Source organism: Podarcis raffonei, chromosome Z (genome assembly GCF_027172205.1).
Source record: "Podarcis raffonei isolate rPodRaf1 chromosome Z, rPodRaf1.pri, whole genome shotgun sequence".
Lineage (NCBI taxonomy): Eukaryota > Metazoa > Chordata > Lepidosauria > Squamata > Lacertidae > Podarcis > Podarcis raffonei.
Window position 1 is genome coordinate 17,127,071 of NC_070621.1, and position 22,410 is coordinate 17,149,480.

At 47.8% G+C, this 22,410-nt stretch overlaps 1 protein-coding gene across 1 annotated transcript; it reads right to left on the minus strand.

Moving 5' to 3' along the window:
• Window positions 1-16,950: 16,950 nt before the first annotated feature.
• Window positions 16,951-20,522, minus strand: IER5L (immediate early response 5 like). The gene has a single exon (XM_053373871.1). It carries the CDS (start codon window positions 19,957-19,959, stop codon window positions 18,637-18,639), a length of 1,323 nt encoding a protein of 440 aa, XP_053229846.1. The 5' UTR covers window positions 19,960-20,522; the 3' UTR covers window positions 16,951-18,636.
• Window positions 20,523-22,410: the final 1,888 nt, after the last annotated feature.

The following is a 22,410-nucleotide window of genomic DNA, read 5'->3' on the forward strand; positions in this document are numbered from 1 at the left end:
CCACAGCCAATTACTAAATTCTGATGGTAGGTTATTTTTTATTTTGCTCATTGGAGATAGCCTTTAAAAATAATTTTAGGCATTGCCAAAAATTGCCTTTATTGTCCCCTTTTCCAATGGCTGGACTTCCTTTGGCTGGCGGGTTCATGAGTGTGGACCTTTGCGTGTTCAGAGGTGGCTCCACCTTGGCTGAACACTACCTCTGCTCTAGACCTTGTTCTAATCTCGGCACTCTTAACTGGTTCCAAGGGAATGGAGCATTTTGAAGGTCTCCCTTATTTCTTTTCTTTTGGAGGCTTGTGTGCAAGTTCATGTTTAAACAGACCCCAAAAAAGGAGGTTTCAGCCACTTTGTATGGACTCCACACCCTACTCGTATCCTGCTGTGAGTTTGCAGCCTCTTTAACTCTTGGTGTGGAGCTTTGTGAGAGAGATGTGCAACCCTTCATACGTTGTTTTACTCCCAACTTCCATCAGCACAAGCTGCGAGTCCTAACAACATTGGGTAGGGTCCCGCCCCTGATCTAAGTGGTAGGCATGAGAAGGAAGGTTGCACCCCCCATTTGCATATCCTATATGGAAAAACCAGCACAAAGCCATTATATGTGTAATAGCTGGAGATGAGCTTTCTTTTAACCCATCCAGTTAAAAATCACACCCCTTTTCCACATTAAACTCCCCACACACTTAGTTGGAGATAGACAACTAAGAGTTGGCTTGAGAGAGAGTGGTTTCACATTTCAGGGACTGAAGCATTAATGTTTTGTTTTGCTCTCGCCTCTGGGTGAAACAGGCTTGGCAGGTTTTGGAACTAAAAGCTTGGCAAACCTGTTTATCTAAGATGTGTCTGCCAGGGCAGCGGGCTCCCTTGGCCGGCTTGCAAATTGGAACAGGATACTTCCCTGTTAATGTATACACACCACCCTTTGAGAAGGCACTCATGAATGCATCAACCATTAGTGGTGTAACAGCTGCCTCCTCTTTCGTCTTCTGCAAAAACCTGGGTCCTTCATTGCAGCTCAACTCCTCCCATGGACCACCCACCCTCCTGTTCCTTGGGCATGGTTTCTGTCGCCTCTGCTGTCTGTTGCAAACACCCCCCACCCAAGAAGCGCATGTAACTTCCCTTGGCCTAGAATCACCACCTGACAAGGCTCTCTGCGCATGGCACTCTTTCCTGACTCCTCTGGTTTCCTCTAGCATTGTGGTTTGAATTAAAAAGAAGAAAAAGTTTCATGTTTTGCATCTAATGGCTGTCGTGGTTTGTTCGGTGTGAGGGGTTGGTACAGTCGTATGGAAGGGGATGGGGCAGATTTTTTTTTTCTTGCAGCACTGAAAGCCCTGGGTTCAATCCCTGACATTTGGACCAGCCCAAGGCATTCTGCTGCTTGATGCAAAACAGAAAATGCTGCTCCCCTGCCACTGCCTCCTTCTCTGCCCCCATTGCTGCTACTAGTGCCTCATCCTCTGCTGCCACCTGAGGCAACTGGAGGTGGCCTCGGGAAGCCTTGGTGCATTGAAGGGGTTGGTGATGAGTGACAAGTAAAGGAGGCAGCAAGTACTGCGCTACTTGGGAGCCCAGATCTGCCGCTCCTCCCAAATGCAATTGCCTTACTCTGGATAGAGGGTGGGTTGGCCCTGCATGACATCTCTAGGTAGGTTTGGGTAACACCCCTGACCCTGAAATCCTGGAGAACTGCTGCCAGTGTGTGTAGACAGTACTGAGCTAGATGGACCAATGGTCTGACTCTGTATAAGGCAGCTCCCTAATGCTCCTATTTAATCTAGCCTTTTATTCAGAACTATGAGGACTAGTTTATTACTTTATTTAAAAGGAAGGGCCATAGCTCAGATGTAGGACACCTGCTTTGCTTGCAGAAAATCCCAGGTTTGATTGTGACCTGAATCTTCAACTGCCAGTCAGTGTTGACAGTACTGAGCTAGTTCTGATTCAGTATAAGGCAGGTTCCAATGTTCCCAAGAAGGGCTGTAGTTTAATGGCAGAGCATCTGCTTTGCTTGTGGAAGGTTGCGGGTTCAGTCCCAGACAGCATCTCCAGGTATGGCTGGGAATGTTCCCTCCTTGAAACCCTAGAGAGCTGCTGCTGGTTTGTGTAGACATTACTGAGCTAGATGACCAATGTTCCCATTATCCCATTAAATTCAGCCCTTTATTCAGAACCTTGAGGACTAGAATTTTACCTTTATGGCAGTTGTTTTCAACCAGTGTACTGTGGCACCCTGGGGTGCCTTGAATGATGGAGTGCCGTGGGCAACACAGGTCCTTGTCCCTTTTTCCTTCCCTCCCTGCTTTGATGCCCTCTCGCATCTCTGCCTCCCAAAGGCTTGCACAGCTGTTTGTTGCAGCAGCCCTGGCTACAAGCTCTCCAGGCGAATGGTGCCTCTGGGGCTTGCCAGGGGGTGCTAGCTGCCAGGAGCTGAGGCAGCCTCGGAGTAAGCAAGCAAGTGGGCGAGGGAGCCCAGCCAGCCAGTCTGCCAGCCTTTGCTATTGGGCATGGACAGAGAGTCCATGCCCCTGTAGGGCAGTGTGAGAAGGCACCTCTCTTTGGGGCAGGGGCGGGGGCAGCTCAGAGACCAAAGAGAGGAGAGGAGGCTGAGGAGCTGGAAAAGGGGTGAGGGGCTGCCAGCTCTGCATGCAAGGGGTGACATAACTGAGCTCCTGAGCACCATGGATGTCGCAGAAAGAACGTAGTTGGTCAAGGGAGCCATGGACTCAACAAGGTTGAAAACCTGCTTTAGGGGATGCAAAAGGCTGCAGGTTCAATCCTCAGCATTGCCAGGTTTGCCTGGGAATAAAACCTCAAACCCAGTTTGATCTGCTCCAAAAACAGATCAAAGCAGATTACCTTTAACCCATCTCAAACTTGAGGCTCCACCCATTTCCCCCTCTGCCCGTGCCCACTACAGTACTGCAGTGTGGGCCCTGGGATTGAAAGAAAGTCTCCCAGCCTAGTTTAATGGAATGTTAATCCTGTAACGGACCTTCGTGTACTCACCATAGAATAGTTGCAAACCAGAACACATTCTGAGGACCAGTCCCTGCCCTGAAACGCTTACAAGCTAAAAATAAGCCCTCTCTATGCCTTAAAACAGAAGATCTGCAATGTGAGGGCATGGCAGGAAAGTGTGTGTTGTGGAAGGCTGAGCTCTGCCTGTCTTCCTACAGCTTGCCCTGTCAGGCCTTATTTCCTTGTTTGTTTGTTGAATTTATAGCCCACCTTTTTATCCAAGGAGCTCAAGGTGCTATACATGCTTCTCTCCCTCCTCATTTAATTCCTAACAACATTGATAGGTAGGTTATAGGCTGAGAGGCAGTGTTTGGCCCAAGGTCACCTAGTGAGCTTCATGGCAGCGGGGTGGGGGCTGAACCCTGGTCTCCTTGGTCCTAGTCTGACACTTTTAACAGAGCCTTTCTCAACCTTTGGTCCCCATATGTTGTTGTACTACAGCTCCCAACATCCCTAGCTAACTGGACCAGTGGGAAGGGATGATGAGAATTGTAGTCCAACATCACCTGGGGACCCAAGGTTGAGAAAGGCTCCTCTAACCACTGTACCACACTGGCTCTTTTCTGCCTGCTGCTATGCTCAGCCTCCATTGTGGGTGGCAGCGATGCTTCTGAATACCAGCTACTGGAAACCTTAGGAGGGGAGAGTACTGTTGTGCTTGGCCACTGTGGGAACAGGATTCTGGACTAGATGTGCCACTGACCTCATTCATAGTCTGCCTCTGCTGTTGGAGGCAGTAATGTATCTGAATACCAGTTTCTGCAAATCACAAGTGGGGAGTGTTCTCAAATCCTGTTTTTGGACCTTCCTGTTGAGGCATCTGGGTGGCCACTGAGAAGAGGATGCTGGGCTAGATGGACCATTGGCCTGACCTAGCAGGGCTCTTCTTATGTTACTATGTTTGAAGCAATTAAACTACTAAATGTAACAGCTCTAGATAAAACTGTATGCAACAGTTGCATAGTCTTTTTAACATTCCTCTGGGGTTGATTTACCGTAATTAAAACTGAAATTTCAACAGGAATTTGATCCAAAGGAGTGCGTTGCAAAACATTTAGAAGACTTTTGGAAGAATTGTTTACTTTTTCAAGCCCTTCAATCAAGAGTTCCAAGTTGGTTTCATCAGTCATCGCTATCAGGAGGCTATCAGGGAATAAACTCTCTGAAGGTTGCAATCTTAGGTCTGCTTACTCAGGAGTAAATCCTATTTATCTGGAGCTTTCTTCTGTGCAAAAACCCACATTGACCTTTTGAGCTGCAAATGAGTCAAATCCAAATTGCATTTTCCACTGTTTGTGGTGCTGGTCATTGCTTTGGCTTTAAGGAGCAAACTGGTTTTTTTTTTTTTAAAATGAACTGTTCAAAACAAGAAGACCCCATAAAGTAGGGATTTATTTCCTGGTCAAACTACAGGGAGGAACCAATGCATATGGGATTTTTACAAACAGAAAACAGAAAGTGCTAGATAGCCTATTTTCCTAGTAAAATAAAGCACGATGCCGTATTTATGAATCCACACTCCTAGATGCCACCTGGCTTCTGCCCTCCTCAAGGCTGGCTTAAGAGCATGGACAGGCAACAGAACCTCTATAATAGCTCAGTATCCAGGTTCAATCCCCAGTGGCATATACAGGTAGGTATGGGAATATTCCCTGCCTGAGAGCCTGGAGAGCTCCTGCAAATCTGTATAGACAGTACCGAACTAAAAGGACCAATCGTCTCTAACCCTAAGTAGGACAGCTTCCCATGTTCTCATTTAATCCAGCCCTCCTGAATAATGATGACTAGAACCTTTATTTTTAGGGGAAGGGCTGTAGCTCATGCTTTGCCTACAGAAGGACCCTTGCTAATTCATCTGGGTGTCATGGGCTACCATTTTTCTGCTTTCCGGGTTGTGTGGAAGACATCTAAGCCACTTCTTAGTCTCCTGTTTTAAGGCAAGGGTGGAAAAAACAGTCAATTTCTTTGCAATCCTTTTAAAGCAATCAAAGTAATCGGGTGCCAAAGGTCACCTTTCTAGACCACATGGAACAGCCTTAATCATTAGATGTAGCTATCAGGAATTACTAGCTACAGTGGAATCAGCTGAGCAGCTCATCATGCCATTGGCCATGAAAACCCCATGCCTTCATCCTATGTGTATCCAGGAGGGTGAAAACACACTCTTTGCATGCTCAGATGTCTGTTCCTACTGTTATTAATTTGCAAATCCTTGTAGCTTGGGGGGCTGAAAGCAAAGATTGAGCTTGTGCTCCCAAACAAATTACCCCCCCCATTTTTTAAATCCCCCCCCCCAAGGATGAGTTCATTTTATCTAGCTAATTCAATCACTGTTCTTTGAGAGAGAGGCCTGAGAGCAGTGTTTGGAAACCAGGAACAAAAATCAAGAAAGCGGTAAGCCAATATGAGGGGAAGATGCTGGGGAGAGGGCAAAATTTGCCTGTCACCTCCCTTGCAGCCTGAGTGTTACTGACATCATGATTAATTTATCAGGTGCTTATGAATATGCATATAAGGCTGGGTTTGGGCTTTCAGGAGAGAGAGAGACTGACTCTTGTCAAGAAGCAAACTCTGTTCCTGCACAGCCTGCACCACTGTGCACGTCTGTACCCATTTGTCTGTGTTATTTAAAAAATAAATAAATGGATTTCACTGCTGAACAGGATCTGTGCAAAGCGCTCTCAAGTCCATGGTGGGAGCAAGCGAGCAAAGCATATTGATGCTTTGGGAGGCACCTTTGGGATGCACGTGGTGACGCATGGGGGCCTCCAGTGTCTTTCATTCTGCGTCTGTTGCAGCATCCAGAAAGTAACTTTCACCCTGAGAAAAGAGGAGATGCTTGATTTCCCTGGAGGAAGGAGACGGGAAGAAGAAGAGGGGGTGCATTCTCAGCAGCTGCAGTGGCGTAGCGTGGGTTGTTAGCACCCGGGGCAAGGCAAGTAATTTGTGTCCCCTAACCCGTGGATTTGTGCCCCCTAACCCATGGATTTGCGCCCCCTAACCCTAACCCCCAGATGTTGCGCCCGGTGCGGCCGGCCCCCCCTGCACCCCCCACGCTACGCCACTGAGCAGCTGGAGCCTCTAAACACACACCCCGCTAGGCATCCAGGCCTTTGTCCCCCACATTTCCCCCTCTCTCACAAACGCACACCTATACTTCTATAAATTGGATTATTCTAATTAAACATTACAGTTCTTTTATTTCCCAGAATACACCTATAGGTGAGAAAGAAAGGGAAATGGTTGTACCAAAACCACAGGAAAAGGGAGAAAAATGAGATATATTTTACACAAGAAGGAACTGAACAGATTTACCAGTTTCAAAATGCATATTTATTTTCCCTCTTCAACAGAATGCATCCAACAATATATTGGGTTTTAAGAATTAGGAATACATCATTCTATAATAGTTAACTGATTTCTGATTTTAACATTTTACATAGTTTTTAATTGTATGGTTTTATCTGGAATTCTTGTAAACCATTCTGTTTTTAACACACACTTTCTTACCATCTCACCCCGCCCTCCTTCTGAGAAGACCATATGCCTCCTATGTCACCTTCACAAAAACAACAACCCTGTACAGTAGGTTAGCTAGACTGATGACTGGGAGCGGCCGCAGAGACCACATAACACCGGTCTTGAAAGACCTACATTGGCTCCCAGTATGTTTCCGAGCACAATTCAAATTGTTGGTGCTTTAAAGCCCTAAATGGCCTTGGTCCAGAATATCTGAAGGAGCGTCTCCACCCCCATCGTTCTACCCGGACACTGAGGTCCAGCACCGAGGGCCTTCTGGCGGTTCCCTCACTGCGAGAAGCCAAGTTACAGGGAACCAGGCAGAGGGCCTTCTCGGTAGTGGCGCCTTCCCTGTGGAACGCCCTCCCACCAGATGTCAAAGAGAACAACAACTACCAGACTTTTAGAAGACATCTGAAGGCAGCCCTGTTTAGGGAAGCTTTTAATGTTTGATGTATTACAGTATTTTAATATTTTTTGGAAGCCGCCCAGAGTGGCTGGGGAAGCCCAGCCAGATGGGCGGGGTATAAATAATAAATTATTATTATTATTATTATTAGAGGCTCACAGATTCCCCCCATCTCTGCCTTACAGACTGGAACACACATGTGTTTGGAATGGCTTTGAGTGGCCCCTGCTGGATCAGGCCAAAGGGGGCCCTCTAGCTTGGCATCCTGTGTTCAGTATGGCCAACCAGATGCCTATTACAGGAAGCCCCCAAGCAGGACCTGAGTGCAACAGCACTCTCCAGTTCTTGTGTCCCCCCCCCCCGGTACTCAGAGGTAGACTGCCCTGGATGTGGAGGTTCTGCTATGACCATAGACTTCCCTAACAAAGGACAATAATGATAAATGTCAAAGCGATAAACAACTACCTGACATTCAGAAGACATCTTAAGGCAGCCCTGTTCAGGGAAGTTTTTAACGTGTGATATTTTACTGTATTTTTGGTTTTTATGGAAGCCGCCCAGAGTGGCTGGGGAGGCCCAGCCAGATGGGCGGGGTATAAATAATACATTATTATTATTAATAATAATAATAATAATAATAATAATAATAATAATAATAATATGTTTCTTTGGCTTTGATGAAAGAGGAAGAACAAGCAAGAAGAGATCCCTTGCGTGGAAAAGGAGAAAATGCTATTGTGAACAGAGAGAAGGTGGAATTGCTCAACACCTACTTGCTTCTGTCTTCACCCAAAAGGAAAGCAGTGCCCAACCTGCTGATAACAGAATAAAGGATGCGGGGGGGGGGGAGCTGTAGCCCAAGATAAGAAAAGAGGTGCTAAGGGAACACCTAGCTAATTTAAATGAATTCAAATCTCCAGGGCCCGATGAGCTGTACCCAAGGGAACAAAAGGAGCCTGGGGATGTCATCTCTGTCTATAATCTTTGAGAATTCTTGGAGAACAGGTGAGGTCCCTGTGGACTGGGTGCGGGCAAATGTTGTTCCCATCTTCAAAAAGGGGGGAAAGAGGACCCAAGGAACTACTGACCTGTGAGCTTGACATGAATACCAGGAAATGTCCTGAAACATCATTAGTCGGTCAGGCTGTGAGCGCTTAGAGAAGGATGTTGTGGTTATTAAGACCCAGCATGGGTTTCTCAAAAACATTATGCCAGACAAATCTAATTTCTTTTTTTGTTTTATTTTGATAGAGTTACAAGCTTGGAAGATAGGGGAATGCTGTGGATGTGGTGTATCTTGATTTCAGAAAGGCGCTTGTCAAAGTCCCACATGATATTATTGCAGAAAATCTGGTAAAATGTGGGCTGAATGAGATAACTGTTAGGTGGATTTGTAGCTGATTGCCTGATTGAACCAAAATGGTGCTCACTGAGAGTTCCTCACCATCCTGGAAAAAAGTGATATGTGGGGTGCCACAGGATTTTGTCCTGGGCCCATTGTTGTTCAACGTCTTTATAAATGATAGATGAAGGAATTGAGGGGATGCTCATCAAATTTGCACTTTACACGAAACTGGGAGGGATAGGCAATGCCACTGAAGACAGAATTGGGATTCAAGATGACCTTAACAGATTGGAGAACTGGGCCAAAACTAAAAAGAAGAAGAAAGAATTCCAATAGGACCAATTTTAAGGATCTAACCTAGCAGTTCGAAAGCACGTCAAAGTGCAAGTAGATAAATAGGCACTGCTCCTGCGGGAAGGTAAACAGCATTTCCATGCACTGCTCTGGTTCGCCAGAAGCGGCTTAGTCATGCTGGCCACATGACCCGGAAGCTATATGCCAGCTCCCTCGGCCAATAAAGCGAGATGAGCACCGCAACCCCAGAGTCGGTCACGACTGGACCTAATGGTCAGGGGTCCCTTTACCTTTACCTTACACTTAACAGGAATAACCGACAGCACAAATATAAGATGGGGGACACCTGGCCTGCCAGTAGTACTAGTGAAAAGGATCCAGTGGTCTTAGTAGGCCACAAGCTTAACATGAGTCAACAGTGTGATGCAGCAGCAAAAAATGCTAATGCTGTTCTAGGCTGCTTCAACAAATCTAAGGAAGTCATAGTACTGCTCTATTCTACCTTGGATAGACCACACTTGGAGTTCTGTGCCCAGTTCTGGGCACCACAGTTTGGGAAGGATATCGACAGGCTGAAATGTGTGCAGAGGAGGGCAACCAAGATGATAAAAGGTCTGGAAACCAAGCCTTATGAGGAACAGTTAAGAGAGTTGTGTATATTTAGCCTGGAAACGAGGAGACTGAGAGGAGACATGATAGCCATCTTCAAATATCTCAAGGGCTGTCACATGAAAGATGGAGCCAGCTTGTTTTCTCCTGCTCCAGAGGGTACGACCCAAACCACTGGCTTCAAGCTACAAGAAAGGAGATTCCAACTAAACATCAGGAAGAACTTTCTGACAGTAGGAGCTGTTCAACAGTGGAATGGACTCCATATTAAGAAACCAAAATCCCTCTAGAGGGGGTTTTGGGACATTACAAGAATGGCTGGAGGAGGGAAAATTCAGGCTGAATTGGACAGAGTCTTTGTTCTCTTGGGAAAGTTACAAGGCCAAATTGATGTTTTGGCTACAAATGTTACAACTCTGGACTCAACTGTAAACAATATTATTGAATCTGATAAGGATTTGAATCAGGAAGTTTATTCAACTGAACAAAAAGAGAAACTTGACAACTTTGAGAATTTGGAGAAGGAAACATATGTTGTCCCTGAAGAAAAGGAAGGAGGAGTTGTAATTCTGCAGATGATGAAGGAGGACTTGAGGCCTGACATGATGGTAATGAAGGAAAATAAGAACTTGATGTGGAAAATCTGGCCTGAATTGGAGATTGAAAAAAGGAGAGATCTCCTTATGTGGAGATCTGAAGACCTAAGGATTACAAATTTGCTTAAGGTGGAGGTTGGAGCCTTGGGGACATTTGGACTTGAAAGGAGTAAGAAACAAGATTTGGGCTCCACTTTTAAGTATGAAGGACTGGTTGGAAGAAACATGGATCCCGTAGGGCCAGAGCTTCTCCAAGATTTGGTGTTCAATTTTAAGGACTATCAAAAAAACCGGCAGAGAGGAATTGAGAGAGAATTAAGAGCCTCGGATGTGAGATCTCCAGGCTAATACTAGATTAAGACTGATGGACATTTGTTGGGGACTGAAACCGGGAAAGGGTGGGGTGGGGTTTGGGAATCCAAAGGGTACATAATTATAATGTGTTCTGTTTTTATTTTGTTTTTGTAATGTGTATGAAAATTGGGAAATTCGTGGAAGGGAATTTGGGTCGACTTTAGAAAGAATGTTTTAAGAATGTGTATTGATGTATAAGTATTGATGTTTAAGTTTGGATAAGGTAAAATTGGTTTTTTAAAATGAACTAAATTAAATGAAAATAAGGTTAGCAAAAATAAATTGAGGAAATGGATGAAAGAGAAAAAGTAAAATAATATGTTAAACTAAGTATAGAAATAGGTTAAAAATTATGGATAAGGATTTGCTGAATTAACAATTTGAACTGGAATACAAGAAAGGGAGGTATGAGGAGGTCAGGGAAATATGTTATTGAAAAATAGGTATTGTGAAATTTATGTGTTTTTAATCTTTTTTGCTTTTTCCTTTTTGATTCTTTTTTATTGTATTAAATGTGAAAATCTTAATAAATATATTTTTAAAAAAACAAAAACAGTGGAATGGACTCCCTCGGGAAGTGGTGGACTGTTATGTACTAAGCTTGGATCCTAGAACAATAGGCAAGTAGGATCGTAGAATGCAACATCTGATTGGCTTGCAGGAAAAGACCAATTAGGCTCCAGGAGGGAAGCAGAATCAGCCAATCAGACGGGACTCATTGTGTAAATAATGTATATAAAAGCCTGAGGTTTGGGGGACAATTCAATCACTGTTTTACAGGCTGCAATAAAGAGCATGAAATCACTACAGGACTCCGAGTATATTTCACTGGCGACGAAGGTGGGATCCTGCTGAGCTGTCTGCCGCGCACCGCACACAGCCGCCACAGGCAACATAGCATCGCACTGCGCATCCAGGCTACAGCTCCAGGACCCAAGGACCCAGAATGGCGACAGACAACAGCTTCATGCCATTCAGCCCAGCCTCAGGAGACTGGGAAGAATACGCCACCCGCTTCCAGTTCCTCCTGGAGCAAAGGATGTCACCGATGCAGCCAAGAAGAGGGCGACATTCTTCAGCGTCTGTGGAGAAGAAACATTCGAGATCGCCTGAGCCCTCCTCACTCCCGCAAATATTGCGACTGTCCCCTACGACATGATAATGGAACGGCTGAAGGGGCACTTCTTGATACAGCCCTCAGTGGTAGCGTGTCGCAACGCCTTCTACACAAAGCGTAGGCCCCCGGAGAAACCATAACCGGGTATGTGACCTCCCTCTGCCAGGCTGCCCGGCTCTGCAACTTCACAGAGTTTGAGAACATGCTCCGTGACCACCTCGTGGGTGGCCTGAGGGATGAGAAGCTACAGCGGTGCTCTACACCAAGAAGAACCTGACGTTCCGGGTCACCCTAGAGGCGGTTCTAGCAACTGAAGCCTCCGAGAGGTCAGCGCAAGGATTCCAGTCAAACATGTCTTCCCAACCGAGGGTCCACCATGAGGACCTCACTGACAACTCAGAATCCGATCGGGAGGATGTGCACCGAGTGCAGCAGCACACACAAGCCACCGTCCACTATGACAGCCTTGTCCGGAAGAGGGGAACTGCGCAAGCTGCAGGGAGAGCCACGAGTGGACGACTTGCTGTTTCCACAACGCAGAATGCCGACAATGCAGAAAAGTGGGACACATTGCCTGGGTGTGCCATGCCCGCCCCGCCCAATGCCTCGAACCAGATGACCGACCCAAGAGCCCCAGGCAACTCGACGGAGATCACAGACTGTCAGGTATACCAGTTGTCTCATTCTAATGCGGAAAAAAAATACATAGAGGTACAGATAGAGGGAGCCCCGTGCCGCATGGAGCTAAGTTAGCTTACTGGGGTTGGCGTGGTTTGGGCCACTGGGGCTAGCCATCACCGGAGTGATACGCACCAGCTCACACGTGGATGCCATCTGCAAAGAGTTTCCAGAGGTTTTTGACGGGGCATTGGGACGATATACAGCCCCCGCCCCCGTTGGCCTACAACTAGACCCCACCATACGGCCCATCAGGTTCAAGGCCCACTGGGTCCCGTTTGCCCTTAAACCCCGCATCAACGAGGAATTAGACTGGTTTGTGGAGCAAGGAGTACTCAAGCCGGTGCCTAATGCCCCCTGGGAAACCCCGATCGTCACACCCGTCAAGCCCAACGGCTCAGTCTGCATCTGTGCAGACTACAAATGTACTATAAACAAGGCCCTTATGGCTCATACATACCCGGTGCCAGTGGTCAGCCATGTCCTCGCCACCCTAGTGGGGTCTAAGATTTTTGGCAAGCTGGACCTGGCCCAGGTCTATCAGCAGTTGCCGGTGGACGAGGCCAACGCCGAGGCACAGACGATTGTAATGCACAGGGGCGTGTTCCGTTTCAAGCGGCTGCAATTTGGCATCAGCTTGGTGCTAGGCATATTCCAAAATCACCCCCTTCTTCGATGATGTGTAGATCGCTGGGACCACGCCGGGGGAGTTCGGGGACCGACTCTGCACCGTCCTGCACCGTTTCCAGACGGCCAGCCTCAAGGTGAAGCGGGAAAAGTGTCTGCTAGGAGTACAACAGGTGGATTTTCTAGGATTTATGGTGGACGCAGATGGAGTCCACCCGACCGGCAACAAGGTGTGGGCTATTTGTGATGCCCCAGCACCTAAGGGTAAGGCGGAACTCCAGACCTTCTTGGGACTATTGAACTTTTACCATGCCTTCTTACCGCACAAGGCAGCGGTAGCGGAGCCCCTACACAGACTGCTAGACAAGAGGGCCCTGTGGGTGTGGGGGCAGCGCCAGGAGGCTGCGTTCCAAGCGGTCAAAGATCTGCTCGTCTCGAACTCAGCCTGGTGCACTTTGACAAGAGGTTGCCGGTGGTGCTGGCATGCGACACCTCGCCCTATGGTGTTGGCGCCGTACTAGGTCACCAATTTCCAGATGGAAGAGAGGTGCCAGTGGCTTACTTTTCCCAGACTCTCTCCACAGCCAAGAGGAACTATTCGCAAATAGACAAAGAGGGCCTGGCAATCGTGAAGGGAGTAAAGAAATTTCACAATTTCTTGTATGGGCGCCCCTTTACCGCCGTGACCAACCACAAGCCGCTGCTTGGCCTATTCGCCCCAAGAAGCAGACCCCACAAGTACTGTCACGCCACATCCTCAGGTGGTCGATTTTCCGCACCGGCTACCAGTATACACTGGTCCACTGGCCCGGGAAGTCGATGGGCCACACGGATGCCCTCAGCAGACTGCCACTACCTGAGACCAGCCCTGACCCAGCACCTGCACATGGGGTCATGAGCCTGGAACAGCTTCCTGAATGCCCCATTCAGGCACCAGAAGTAGCACGCCACTCCATGAAGGAAAGGGTCATCTCCCGGGTCCTGGACTGGGTGTGGCAGGGATGGCCCAGTAGCAACCCTGGGCTGGAATTTGCAGCCTATACGACCCGCAAACACAAACTGTTAGCCCACAAGGGGTGCCTGTTATGGTGAAGCAGGGTGGTTGTTCCCCAGCCTCTGCGCCAAAAGGTCCTCACAGCCTTACACGAAACACACCCAGGGAGGGCTGCACAAAGGAATCCCAAGGGGATAGCAGAAGGGTGAGGCCCATACAGCAGGAGGAGCAGGTAAGGGAGGCAGAACTAGGAAGTCCAGAAGTGACCCCCGAGGCTGAGCAGCCACAGACACCAAAACCACGACCGAGTGGACCAGCAGCGCCCAACCCAATGGCCCTGTCACAGCTGGCAGCCCCAGAACAAGAGCCAGAACCAGTAACCCCTACCGAGAGACACCCGAGACCACAACGCATACGTAGGCGACTGGCATACCTCAACGACTACGAATGCTAACCTGGGCGCAACGGGAACTTAGAGGGGAGGGGTGTTATGTACTAATCTTGGATCCTAGAACAATAGGCAAGTAGGATCCTAGAATGCAACAACTGATTGGCCTGCAGGAAAAGACCAATCAGGCTCCAGGAGGGAAGCAGAATCAGCCAATCAGACAGGACTCATTGTGTAAATAATGTATATAAAAGCCTAGGGTTTGGGGGGCAATTCAATCACTGTTTTACAAGCTGCAGTAAAAAGCATGAAATCACTACAGGACACCGAGTATATTTCATGGACTCTCCTTATTTGAAGGTTTTTAAGTAGAGGTTCTCCTGCCAACCTAGCAGTTCGAAAGCATGTCAAAGTGCAAGTAGATAAATAGGTACCACTCTGGCGGGAAGGTAAACGGCGTTTCCGTGCGCTGCTCTGGTTCGCCAGAAGCGGCTTAGTCATGCTGGCCACATGACCTGGAAGCTGTCTGCGGACAAACACCAGCTCCCTCGGCCTATAGAGCGAGATGAATGCTGCAACCCCAGAATTGGTCACGACTGGACCTAATGGTCAGGGTGTCCCTTTACCTTTAAGCAGAGGTTGGATGCATTAGTTGAGATTCCTGTATTGCAGGGGGTGGACTAGATGTCTCTCAGGGTCCCTTCCAACTCTACGATTCTGATTCTAAGTGCTTTAATTTCTCAAAATATATGACTGTGGCCCTCAGCATACTTGATTGAAATATTATTCTTGTGCTCAGAAGCACATTATCACTTTGATTCATCCAAGGTGTTAGCACATATGGGAAAGGGAGACACCTAAATCAGTGTTCCCTCAACTTGCTGCCCTCCATGGGCTTTCAGCTATCAGTCACTCTCAGCAGCCAATGCAGCCAATGGTTAGGGGTGCTGGGAGTGCTAACCAATTCCTAATTGCAGGTCTGTAGAGAAGTTTCATCCAAACTCCCGGACCACTTTCATTCATTTGATCTGGAAAGTCGGTTTTTTTGTTTTTTTTTTTTAAAAAATGCAACTTATATGAGAGATATTGTGGGCGGGGTGGGTAAACTTTTTACTTTGAACATATTCACTCCAGTCTTAACGGAAGCGAAAATCCCGTTTGCTTCCAGATTCCCCCAACCTCACCCAAACATCCTCCTGCAAAAATGTGCTTTGGGGGTGGGAAAAGAACGCCCCGGTCCTTTCTACCTGAAAAAGCAAGTTGCAGCCTTTCCCAGAGCTGGACGCTAGGAGGAGCTCTAGCAACTACCTTAGTTAAGCCAACCACCTAGAGGCGTCCAGCCCACGCCGCTGTTAAAAAGATTTTAGTTGGAGGAAAAACAAACTATTATTTTAAAAAATAAATCCCGACTATTCAAAAAGGGGAGGAAACTACAAATTTTGCTTTAAAAAACAAAAACAGGCGATTAGTTGTGATAAAAACCAACCCTATTACAATTTAGAGGTTTTGTATAATAAAGTTATTTTTTGTAAAAAACGGAAACCTCAGTTTTAAGGAAGATCTTTTCCCCACTTTAAAGATTGCGTGTGTGCGCGCAAGGTAGGAAGATCTTCACAACAGACTTTCAAATGCAAACGCGGTTGGTGCAAAACAACGGAGAATAAAAGCGCCCACCGCCCCGCAAAAAAACCCCACACCTAAGGTAAGGCAGCAATTTCTTACCTTTAAATTTGGAGCAACCGAAGAACAAAAATACCCTCCCATCCTATGAAGCTGCTCTGGAAGCCGGAGCTTAAATAAAATTAAAATTAAAATCATTCTGAGGTCGGCCTGCAGGTGGTCAGAAAATATTTTTATTACCTTCATTCATTTGGTTGGAAGAGGGGTGTGCGCGTGTATCTGTGGAACACACTCATATACACCACCAAGTGGCACAGAGCAGAGATTAACCAGCTATAAAAAAAGCAAAACCTCAGGATGCCTAAAACTTCAGAAGTACATCTTAGACACAAGGGAGCAAATGGCATTTTAAGGTTTCCCTGCAAACGCCTTGATTTAACTTTCCAAATATATTCATCTTTAAAACAAAAAAACCAAGCTTTGAGATTACTTGGGAGTAAGCTGCTTTGCTGGTGGCTTGGTTTTTTTTTGGAGAAAACATGTTTGGGATCAGGGAAAGCAGACTGGGTTTTTCCTCCTGGTGTTGAGAAAATTTTCTACAGTTCTCTGTCCCTTCCCTGCTGATGGATCCCCTACAAATAAGAGAACCCATATTAAAAAGTATTGGGTGATGAATTAAACTCTCCCACCCCAAGGGAACTCTGGTTAAGCAGTTGGAGTGAGCAAATGTTTTGCCTGTATCTTGTGATAAGTTCAGAGTCTTTCCACAAAAGGTGTAATGTATAAAAAAAGTTAACCTCACAGATGTTTCAGGAATAAATCTTCACACATCAGTTATTGGATTTAGAAGTCTCAAAGAATACTCTCCTAACATCCTGACCCAATGCTTATTTAACTCAGATCAAGGGAGCAGCCACTCCAAAAATGTGTATAATAAGAAACTTTACTTGAGAGTAGCCACTTTTGTAATTAGTGAGTTGTATTCAGTGCTGGCTCTGCTTAGAGTAGCCCCACTGAAATCAATGGACATGGATACCCTTGGTCCGTTAATTTCAGTGGGTCTTCCCAGTTAAAACTCAGGTGGATATAATCCCAATGAGATCTAACTCCAACAGGGAAGGGGAGTTTTGAATCTGGCTGCAAACTTTGCTTGATACCAAGTCTTTAAAAATTGCCATCTATAGCCAGTCTTTTTCAGGATTGAGTTGTGAAGGTACACACACTTCAACATTTTTTATAATTGGACTTTTTATTAAGATTATAAATTTAAACAAATCTGAACAGTTTTACCCGGTGATATACAATTCAGTATGCACACACACAAAAATATACAGAGATACAAAGAGGGGAAAATAATGCTTAGGGACGCGTCCTTTAATACACACAGTGCTTTAATGTGAAAGCTGGATGCCAAAAGCAGAAAAATCCACCTTTTTACAACAAAAGGTTCTTTATTTTCTCCCTTTAATAAAAAGAACACAAAGTTTATTTGAAAGAAAAAAAAAGAATAGGGTTACAGAAACACAGACCTTGTTTTGCACATAGGACCAAACAATTGCTGGTTGCATCAGGAGAGTTCAAAATATTTTGAGAAGGGGGAAAAACAAACCACCCACCACATTTAAAGACATGAAAATAGTGTTAACACATTTACTTGTGACATTCACACACACACACACATTTGGGGGGAAGGGAGGGAGGCAGGACCTGTGAGAGCGCTATGCATGATGGGTAAAGTAGTTGAGATCTCATCACTCCCCACCTTTCCTCCCCCAAACTTTTTTTTTTAAAAAGAGCAGTGTTGGACAGAACTATATACTTCAAGGAATGGCAAATAATACAAAAGGGGAAAGAGACCCTCACATTAAATTAGGCTACATATACCTAATCACATCATCCAGATTTCAACCAGGAAAAGTTGTACACTGTTGATGTTTTCAACTATTTTTTTTATGTTAGCAAGTTTTTATTATTATTTAGGGGGGGATTTCATAGAACTGTAAAGTTGGGAGGGACCCCAAGGGTCATCTACTCCAACCTCCTGCAATGCAGAAATCATAGCGAAAGCATCCTTGACAGATGGTCAAGGAAGGAGAATCCACCCCCCACCCCTGTCTGTTCCACTATCCCAAAACTCCTATGAACCCCTAGCAGGAACTAGGAAGGACCACCCCACCTTCCCCTTATAAGAACTCAAGTGACTACGCAGGGAAACATCCCAGCCCCATAGAAATGTGTCTGTTTTGGGGGACAGGAAGAAGAAAAGCTATAGAAACCCACCCCTTTTAAAATGCATTTTGGAAAGTTTAGATTGCTAAAGAAACACAGCCAGTTTTCTAGTTTAAACGTTTTTTAAATAATAATAATAGTAATAGTAGTAATAATAATAATAATGCATAAAAGCCCCCCATTCAGCCCATAGTTCTGCAGACTATTCTGGGCTCAGCTGAAAAAGGCAATGTGTCAAGTTCTACAACACTTCTTGTGGGAGGGAGATAGGAGTTGCTTCAGGTATTGAAGTTCTCCCCTAATTTTGGAGAGTCACAATTCAATGGCCAGAACTACCTTTTCCCTAGAGCACTTTAACCTCGGGTGTAAACTCTTTTCTCTCTCACACAGCTTATTCTCCTTATCCATCTTTTCACCTCCTGCATTCCTCCCCTCCCCACCAATGTTTTTGGGGGGCAAATAAAAATGAAATACAATAAAGCCTGGAAAGAGTTAAAGAAAAAAACGAAACAACTCAACACCATCCAGGGGGTGTGGGGGGGAAAGACACAAAAGAACTCTTGTTGTTGTTGGGGCTTTTTGTTTAAATAGGTACTATTTCTTCATCATCTCTGGAAAAATAAAGGCGCAAGAATCTTCGAAGTAAATTCTATGGTACAATTTAGAAAAAAAACAAACATTCGCTTGGCTTGTCAACTGCCCCAAGCCACCCCCCTCCCCACAACTTCAGTCTTTGTTTCAGGGTCTCCCCAAGCTCCCCACCCCCACCAAAAGAGCCAAGCAGCAGGCATTTATTCCTTCCCGCCCCGTCGGATCTTTCCCCCTCCCGGCTAGAAGGCCACGATTGCCCGCGTCCAAGCCCCCAAGCTGGCCAGCGCCTGCTTGCTACACAGTTGCCCGTTCAAGGGCTGCTCGGGGTCCGGCTGCGGCGTTTGCTGGGGCGCCTGCTGGTGGTGGGTTTGCTGCTGGTGGTGGGCTTGGTAGGGGTGCTGTTGCTGCTGCCGGCTCACCAGCCCGGTAAAACCGGAGCCGAAGATGGAAATCAAGTTGGAGATGTTGGACGAGTCCTGGGGAGGAGACGCCGTCGGGGGCGCCGTCAGAAGTGGTGGCGGCGGCGGCGAAGGAGCCGTCGGGGGCTGCTCCGCGCTGAAATCCTCGAAGCGGGCGCGCTTGGGGCAGGGAGCGAAGGCGGGGTGAGACGGAGGAGGGGGACCGCCACCGCCCACACCACCAATGGGGGTCGCCGTCCCCACGACGGACCCCCCTCCTCCTCGTCTCCCACCGCCTCCTGCTTCTTCTCCTTCCTCCACGGCCTCGTGACCAGGGTAGTATTTGCGCTTGTAGCCCGGGCTGGGGGGGACGCCCATCACCGCGGCGCCTGGGCTGCCGCCGCCGCCGCAAGGACAGGGCGAGCAACAGTCCTGGTGCAAGTAGCCGTTCTCCACCGTGGTCACCACGTGCGTGTCCAAGTCCAAAACAGTGGTGCGGCTGGAGCAGTGCGGAGAGGCGGAGGGGGACGGAGCCGGGACCAGCCCCGACGGCACAGCAGAGCCTGTGCTGACGCTGTTGCTTCCGCTGGAGAAGTCGCAGCTCCCCGGCACTGCGTAAAGCAGCCCGGGCGCCGGCGGCGTGGCGGCGCGGTGGTAGAAAGCCAGAGGAGAGTCCCTGCAGAGCCCCGAGAGGGTTGCCGGGGGTTGAGCGGGCGGCATGAGCGAAGGCAGTCCGGCCAAAGGTTCCTCGTCCTGGGCGCACCCGGACATCTCCAGAGCAGACTCGCCACCCCCTCTAGCCAAGGCGCAGCCCCGCAGCTGCCCGTGCTGGAGACCGTCGTCCGCCTCGTCGGCTGCCTCGACGGGCAAGTGGAGAGGGCTGAAATCCGCCGAGATCTCGCCCAGCGAAGCGGGCGTGCCTGCTCCTCCGACGGGCGACATGGCCAGGAGCCCGCCTTCCTGGGGGTGGTGGTAGTGGTGGCTCTGCTGGCGGCGGTAGAGCTCGGCGTAGCGCTCGCTCAGGTAGAGCTGCCGGGCGTTGCGGAGCACATAAGAGACCAGGAGGTTCTTGTGCAGCTTGATGCCGCCGCGCTGCGTCCGCGAGCTGTGGATCTTGCGCAGCGAGAGGCTGATCAGGCTCTGGGCGTCCAGGGCGCACTCCATTCCCGTCCCCGGGCCCACATCCACCCCGAGCCCGGCCTGGAGCGGGGCTCTCTCTCCGTCTTAGCAGCCCGGCGCACAGCTCACCATCCCCGGGCAGGCGCAGAGCCGCACCCCTCCTTGCGCGCTCGCTCTCTCGCGCTCGCTCGCTCTCCGCCCTCCACTGTCGGCCGTGCTTGGTGAATGCAGCGGGCAATAAGCCCTTGCTTAGCCGACCCCCGCTATTTATGCACTCTCTTCGGCACCGCCCCCCGGCCTATGGGAGCACGGTTTTCGGCTCGAGTGGCGGCCCGCGCCCGCCCCGCCGAGGACCAGCCGGCCAATGGAGGCGCGGCGGTTCCTTTGTGCTATTCAAATACCTAGCAGGCTTTTTTGGCACGGCTGGAAGGTTCTCTGGAGAGAGAGAAAAAGAGAGAGAGAGAGACAGGAGCGAGCAGCGGGGAAGCCGGGCCAGCGGGGAAGCCTGGGTGGGATCAGAGCCCCCGTCGGGGATGGGTTGAAAGGTCCCGATCCACGGATAGCCCTCCACCCACCTAGAGTGTGCGCGCTTCCACGGACGCCTGGCTCCCCTTCTCAGGTGAGGCCCTCGCCATGTGGACGGAGGGCGAGGGGGAGGGGCCTCGGAGGGGGAGGGGCCTCTGGAGCCAGCGATCCGCCTCCGTTTCTCTCTTCCCCTCCGCTTGGCAAGCAGGTGCAAAAGCGTTGGCACCAGAATGGCTCAAGAAATGAAAAATTTATTCAAGGGATGAGTCCAGATCCTGGAAACAAACAAACACAGGTAGAACTTTAAAAAGATTTTTTTTAAAATAAAAATGAAAGTGATTCTCTAGGGAATATCATCATTATCATTTACTTTGTATTGCTATTTTCTGTGCAGGTACATGGCAAACAATTTGGAGTGCGCCAATACTTTCTTCTAGAATAACTTAAGTTGCATTTTCCTTCAAATTCCATTGTATGTAACAAAGCTCTGGCACTGGAAACCACTGACCGTACCAAGTGCAGAAAGCTGGATTCAAGACACCCTACAAGTAGCAGTTCATGAGGCAGGAGAGCGGGGGAATTAAAGAACAAGACTTCCAAAAGATATGGAGTGACTTTCTGGAGCTCTTTGTTGAGGACTTTCCAAAAACTGGAGATATAGGAAGCTGCAAGCAAAGGAACTCATGGACCCCAAAACTTACCTGGGCATAAAAAGAGTCTTGATGGATCCTGACAAAGTCGGCCCACTTAGTCCAGCATCTTGTTCTCACAGTGGCCAACCAAATGCCACAACAGGAAATCCACAAGCAGGACCTGAGTACAAGAGCCCTCTTCTCTCTTGTGGCTTCCAGCAACCGGTATTCAGAAACATTTATTGCCTCTGACTATGGAAGCAGAACATAGCCATTGTGGCTAGTAGTCCTCTCCATGAATTTGTCTAATTCTCTTTGAAAGCCATCCAGGTTGGTAAGCATCACTACTGCCTGAGGGAGTGAGTTCCATAGTTTAACTATGTGCTGCATGAAGAAGTACTTTTATTTTCTATGTCCTGAATCTTCCAATGTTCAGCTTCATTGGATGTCTGTGACTTCTAGTGTTGTGAGAGAAGGAGAAGAACTTTTCTCTATCCTTTTTCTCTCTGCCTTGCATTATTTTATAAACTTCTGTCATGTTTCTTCTTACTGGTCTTTTCTCTAAAGTCTAAACTCACCTTATAGGGGAAGCAGCAGGTAAGGGCTCCTCAGAGGGGACCATTGAAGCAGCATCAGTACACACCTGTCTTCATCCTAACTTGAACATAACACCCTGAACAATGTGTTGTGCAACGTTTCAGATGATTGCATGGCAAACAGGAAAATACTGTAATAAAAAAACCACTATTTTACAGAGGAAGAAAACTTTTGAGGAATTAGAGGGCAGATTTTGGCACTACCTCAACATTCTTCCTGGGATGTCTTCCTCTTTAGGGTGTGCTGATATCACAAATCCAAATCAGTGTGAGGGGCTGATTTCTAAATGGACAAACATTTTCTCCACACTCAGAATGAGCAAACACTCACTCTGAATGGGAAAACTTTTTTGCCTCCCTTACCCTCTAGAAAATTGGTGAAACTGCACAGCATGTTTTCAAGGGGAATACCCTTTTACAAAACTGCCTTTGTTTCCGAGCGAGGCTATTCTCTCTGCTTGCACTCCTGGCTGTTGCGGCTTACACCCACACATTATGAGAGTGCAAGTTTCCTACATGGAAGTGTTGGAAATGCTTCTAGTGTGTGCTGACTCTGAGGACTTTTGGCCCCCCTGGGGGTGCAACGCTCCCCATCTTTATTCATATTTAAGGAAGCTAGAATCTTCTGTAAAGCCACCCATTTGCTGGCCCGTACTGTGGCTGCACGATATATACTTCTTCCCAACCAATTGCTGTGGTGCATAAATCCTTCTGTGCAGTTGTTACCAGCAGCTAAGTATTGG